Source organism: Oryzias latipes, chromosome 23 (assembly GCF_002234675.1).
Source record: "Oryzias latipes chromosome 23, ASM223467v1".
NCBI classification, from domain to species: Eukaryota; Metazoa; Chordata; class Actinopteri; order Beloniformes; family Adrianichthyidae; genus Oryzias; species Oryzias latipes.
Window position 1 is genome coordinate 22,331,353 of NC_019881.2, and position 6,028 is coordinate 22,337,380.

A 6,028-nucleotide genomic window follows, 5' to 3' on the forward strand; every position below is an offset into this window, starting at 1 on the left:
TTGCAGAGCCCCAGTGCTGCACGCTCCTGCAGGAAAATGCGGAGGAGGCGGAGCTTATCGGTTTGGTGTTTGAGTGACAAGATGTTTGTCTGACGTTACATCAGTTCAAACTTTCACTGTTTTGTTCGAAAAGTTCAAATTTACGGAGGAAACAGCTGTTCCATGTTTACAAAACTGTATTTATTATTAATCTAATCATCATCAGGTTTACACGTACTGACACTCGTGGGTCCACATGGTGGCGCCGTACACAGAAATAAGACTCAATGTTAGCAAATTTAGACAAAACTAAAACTTAGTTGTTAGGATTTTTTTGAGTCACATTTAAGTCTAAAGCAGGGCTCCAGACCTTGATCACCTGGTTCAGGTGTGTCCAGCAATTAGAACCTGCTGGACACACCTGAACCAGGTGATCAGTCATGAGGCGGGGGCTTGGATATCTGGAAATCATGCAGACACACCAGCCCTCGAGGCCTGGAGTTACCAAACCCTGGTCTAAAGTGTTTAAGGGTTTATCAAACAGAATCTCTGTGTGGAGAGATCATCACTATCAGATACTTTCATTCTGTGTTGAATGGAAAGATACCAATCCTCCATCCATCTTCCTAACCCGCTTTTGGGGTCACGTTTAATACCAAACCTTTCCAGAAGTATGACCAAAGGGGAAAAATGCTGGAACTTTTCACACTTTTTCAAAAATCTACTGCTTAATCAGTCTTTTTGAGATTCAGCGATCACAAAGAACTGCAGCCTCTTAAAGGGGCTGAGGTACACTGTACTTCCAACTCCAACCTCCAGGGGGGTCCCATAAGCTTCAATAACGACAATAATTCAATAGCAGCTAACATGTTATATAACATGACTTAACAAAAGCAGAAATGTGAAGCAAACCAAAGAATTTAAGAATTTAAAAGCTGAGATTCTACAAGTGACAATCCTTTAAAGCTACGTAGACACCGAGGACGTGCTAAACGGGCGTTCTTGAATGCGTGTTTAGCAGACAAGGTGTACACACCGGCTGCATCGACTTGCCGTCAAGCGGCCAATTTCAATGAAAAGTCAAAGCAAACATGCGTAGACAAGAATTGTGGGCTTCCGCGTCCAGAATGCTCGCATTCACGCGTCGCTACGCACGTTTTTGATTCCGGTCGCGTCGGCTACATATAAACGGGCGTTCATTGAGCACCTGTTTTTAAATACTTGCTACTTTTTTGTTATGAAAAGGATGCTCCCCTTATGTCACAACCAATCCCGAGTCCCTAAATGGTCAAAGTTTAAATGGTTTAACTTTTGATTTGTCTTCTATGGTTTTGTATTTAAAGCCCAAAAACGGACATAAAAACCTGCTTAGCGACACGTGAACATGACAGTTTTGATCGCAGAAGCCCGAAATGCGCACATACGCATGTTTTCATTGACTTTTCATTGGAAACGGTCTTTGAAACGCGCAGTGAATGTGGCATTAGAGTGCAGAAAATACAGTTGCTGAAGTGATCAGAGTTGACTGAACATGAAACTGACGATATTTGCATCGTCTTGTGTTTTTGTGAGTCTAAATACCGTAGTTGGATTTTAGAGAAAAACAAACTTTGCATTATTCCACAAACCAAAAGCGTTCGTTCTTCTGTGATTTATTTAGAGTATAAATGAAGAAGAGCAGGCCTGCAGACAGTCATGTCATCTTCCTGACTAAAAACAAAGGTTTGCTTTGCTAAGCAGGTGGAGGATTCCTCCATCGAGGAGGCGAGATTATATCAATGAAGGCTGCTGCTCGTGTAACAGTCAGCTGAAAGCGAAAAGAGGACATCCGCCGCGTTCTGCTGTTTTGATCTCTGAGACGCCTCGTCTCAGAAACCTCCTTCGGTGTCCTCATGACACCCGAACGACGAGCCTCTTTGATCTGACGAGCTGCAGTCGGTGAGGCAAAAACACTGACGTGTAGGAAAAACGCAGATGAGATAACAAGATCTGAGATCTCCAAAGAGCTTTCACGTGTATTAAACCAGAACTTTTCCTGTTTAAACGCTGACGTTCTCCTTCATTCAAACAGGATCTCTGATTAGGTGCTGCATTGAGTGCACATATCTGCTTTTATTTTGAAGGAGGACATTCCACCACTACCTAAAAAGAAAGCTTAGCTTTGTTTAGATGCAAACCCAAAAACATTTGTTGCTTTATTAGAGCCTACAAAATAGAGAGAGAGAACTAAATGCAGAAAATTTCTAAATGAACCTTGGATTTAGAGCTGAGAACATGCGTTTGTTTTTGACTATTTCTGACCACACGTGGTCTACAGCTCCATTAAGTCACAGTTTCTGAAGCTACAATGTTGTCTAGAGTAGATGGGAATCTAGTTTTCACTGCAACATTTCTCACATTGGATGATGGGTTCCTTTCTCTACACCGCGGTGAAGCTTTTGACAATTTGGGGATTTTAATGAACCACTGCAGCAGAAAAATTCCTTCAACTTTTGGAGGTTTTTCTGCTGCAGGACTTTCAGTGAGCTTCACATTGGACTCCAGAATCTTCTGGAATGAAGACCAAGTGTCTCAGAGTTAAGAGATTCCTTCAACAGAAGCTTAAAGGTCCCAAAAAAAAAACATAAAGAAGTTAAAGAGCCGGTGAGAAACACTGACGAGTTTCAGCCTAAAGAGTTTTCTGCAGCTTTGGGATTCTAGAGATCCACAGTGAGATCCATCCTCCAAACATGGAGGAAACCAGCAAGAGAGAAGAATGTTCTCATGAGTAAGGAACCAAAATGAGTCCAAGAAGCAGAAGTAGATGGAGAGAGGGTCAGGAAGAGACTTTTGGACATGGATCTGTGAAATTCAAGGAGGAAGACACTGCTGAGGATCAAGAACACAGAGAAGAACTGTGGTGGTAGTGTGATGGTGTGGTGCTGCTCTGCTTTTTAAATGACGGAAACGATTCTAGAGAAGAAAATCCTTCTTTGCTTTTATGTGCTTTTATGCATGAAGGAGGACCTCGTCCTCGTTTCTGAAATAAAGCCAACCAGGAAATATCCTGTATCTGAAACCTTCATGTCATGGGGAGTGGTTGGATTTCAACCCCAAACCAAGCTGAGACCTTAGAAGAACTTTGAAGGAACAACCAGCATCTCCTCTCATTCAGGGAGACCCAATGGTTCTGGTTCTATCAGACCGTCCACTACCTGGATGAAGTTTACACAAAGAACAGAACATCTGAGGAAGATCCTTCAGTAAACTTCCCGACTCACGCCGGTGTGATGAAGATGACGCGGTTCAAGGACGAGCATCACGCTGAGGTCACTTCATGGTCTTCCTGCCTGCCTGCCTGCAGGTGTGCAGGAGTCGCAGATCACCTGCATGCAGACGCAGGCAGGAGGAGAAGGAACACAAAAGCTGCAGCGGCCGCATGCAGAGGGAGGCGCGCCTCCTCTCCTGCGGAGCCACTTTTCTTTGGCTCCCTTTCATTTGCATTTTCCCATCAAACCGTCCTCCTCTCCTTCATCTACACGAAAGAGGTGTCACACGTTGGCACGGCGACGGTCTGGCATCGCAGCGCAATTCAAGACGAGGCATTAACTGTCGCACAAATATGTATTGTCAGCAGTGTGCATAATCACCCCCCCACCACCACCACCACCTTTCCATCAGCCCCACCTCCTCCAGCAGAGCCCGCCTCCCCTGTGAGGGAGCCACCTCCAGTGTATACATTACACACCACCTTCTGCACCGACCAATCAGGAGCCGGAGCAGGGAGGCAGACTTGGAAGGCACATAGTTACAACCGAGGATCTATAGGTTTGGCTCCGAGCAGGAGGAGGCCGGAGAGGCCGGCCAGAGGGGGAGGAGCGGTCGGGCATCCCTTAAAATGTGGTGGCATGGCACCAGAGGAAGGGCCACACAAACAGCAGCCGCGGCCCCGCTGCCCCCCCCACTGAAGCCCATCACTCAGTCCAGTCATTGTGCTGGAAGCTGAGGAGAAGCGGAGGAGTCATGAGGAGCAGGGATGCTGCCGAGTGTTTACAAGCTCAGGTGTCTGAACAAGCTAAAGGTCAGACCACTCACCCCCCCTGGCCCGGCCCCCCCATAGCCCGGTGTGGACCATCATCCTTCAGCCTCAAACAATGAGCAGAAGGGTTTGCATGAAAGGTCATCCTACATCTCGGTCCAGCAGGGATGCTGGTAACCATGGATACTAGAGGAGGATGGAGATGATCCCTGAGATTAGGACCTTACCTGAACACCAAAGCATGCTTGGACCCCCCCTCACACCACTACCACCACCCAAAAAAACCCACAAACACAGATGTCAGGCAGGTGAAGCTCTGCAGACACCGCTCCTCATCTCCTCCTCCTCCTCCCTGAGGCGCCATGCAGCACTCAGGATGAACCCTCAGATCCTGACGCCTCCCGTCGGGCTGTCAGCTCGGGTCTGAACGGAGCTGCACGAGCGCTGAACATGCAGGGGACAGGTGAGGTGAGAGCGGAAGGCGCGCGTGCAAGGACCTGCTCACCTTTGACTTGACTCTCGTATTCCGCGAGAATTTCTTTGTCCTTCTTGCTCTTATTTAAGTTTGACATGTCGCGTGGAGGAGGAGGGAGGGGGGCTGGTTCCGGTGGAAAAAAAAACCGAAAAATGTATTTAAAAAAAAAGTATTTTATTTCCCTCCGCGTGCGCCGCCCGACTCTTCACCCGCGCACGTGCTCGTCAGATCCATCCAGTGCCGCACAGCTGTGACCCCGCGAGGAGGAGGGGGAAGAAATCGCGCGCTTCCACGGGAGTAGCCGCGTGGACCTTCACCATGAGAAAAAAAAATTGTCTCCGTCAGCTTGGCTGGATGCACCCGCGTGCGCAGATGAGGAGAACCGGACACGCCCACTAGGTAGACACTCGCGCGACCGGACCCAACATGCAGCATCGCACGTGCGCGCGCTTTTGGTTAAATGTCTGATATTGGCTTCACCCCGCCTTCACCTTTTCACGCACTGCGCGTGGACGGCGCAGCAGCTTTCCGCGCGTGCACCTGGTACCGAATATGGACCGATGGGTGTGTCCGCGCGCGAGGCGTAGCTGGCGCGTGATTGACGCGCAGTGAGTCAGAGCATCTTTAAAGGGGGGCCGGTGGGATTTTTAGTGGGTTGGTTGAAGGTTCAAATCCCTGATTGGACAGTCAGTGTGTCATTACTTACAAAAATGAATTCTTGAAATTAACAATAAAATCTGAAAAAACCTTATTAACTGACACGCCTGCATTAGTTTGGGTTTAAGCATTTAGGATTAAAATGTTAAAACTCTTTAAGAAAACAATGAAGTCGTTCAGAAAAAAATGCAAAGATGTTCTTTATAAATATCATTTTTAAATCAGTTTTATTAGTAAATGACTGAATTGATGCTCTATAGGTGATGGTGTGTTCCAACTGTCATCTTAAATGAACTCATAATATATATTAACGTTTTTATTTTATTTTATTTCATGAGATGTTTTGATAGCAGATTATGATGTGGTTTGTTCAACATAAACATGATTTATAAAGGGGGGAACCTTTGTTCGCGGGGGGTGGGGGGTTCCGCCCACTCTTCATGGTGCCACTGGGCCATTTAGAGAGAAATGATGTTGGTTTATGATAAATCAGAAACGTTCAGTTTAAACGACATATTTTCTCTAAGAAAAAAACTAAATTAAATTATTTCACATTAAAGTATTTCACATGTAAGCATGTGGGGCAGAATTCAAGAAAACCTCTTTAGTTCCGATTTATTTAACCGACATTCTAAATCTGATCTTTACTGCTTTGTCTCCATCTTGTGGCCACGTTTGGTACTGCAAAGCGTTTAGAAAGCCATCACTATTGTCACTTAAATCGCTTAAAAATGTGAAAAAACAGTTTTCTGCTTTAGTTTTCAACTTCTCTGTTTGTAGTTGTATTTGTTGCAAAAAAATTACAAGAATCTTTTCAAAATGCCTTACATCATATAATATAATTGGGATAGATGTGGGATTGTTTAACTGTTTTCACAACAGACAAGTGTTTGTTGCAG

At 45.7% G+C, this 6,028-nt stretch overlaps 1 protein-coding gene across 2 annotated transcripts in view; it reads right to left on the reverse strand.

Moving 5' to 3' along the window:
* The window catches only part of srgap1 (SLIT-ROBO Rho GTPase activating protein 1), a 34,065-nt gene extending 28,897 nt beyond the window's left edge, over positions 1 to 5,168 (reverse strand). Inside the window, exon 1 of one of the 2 annotated variants that reach the window (XM_020714085.2) lies at positions 4,503 to 5,168. In XM_020714085.2, coding sequence (XP_020569744.1) covers positions 4,503 to 4,569 — 67 coding nt within the window. In that variant the 5' untranslated portion in view covers positions 4,570 to 5,168. The remainder of the gene's footprint in view (positions 1 to 4,502) is intronic. The other variant, XM_020714086.2, reaches the window with a different exon arrangement.
* Between the last annotated feature and the right edge of the window lie 860 nt (positions 5,169 to 6,028).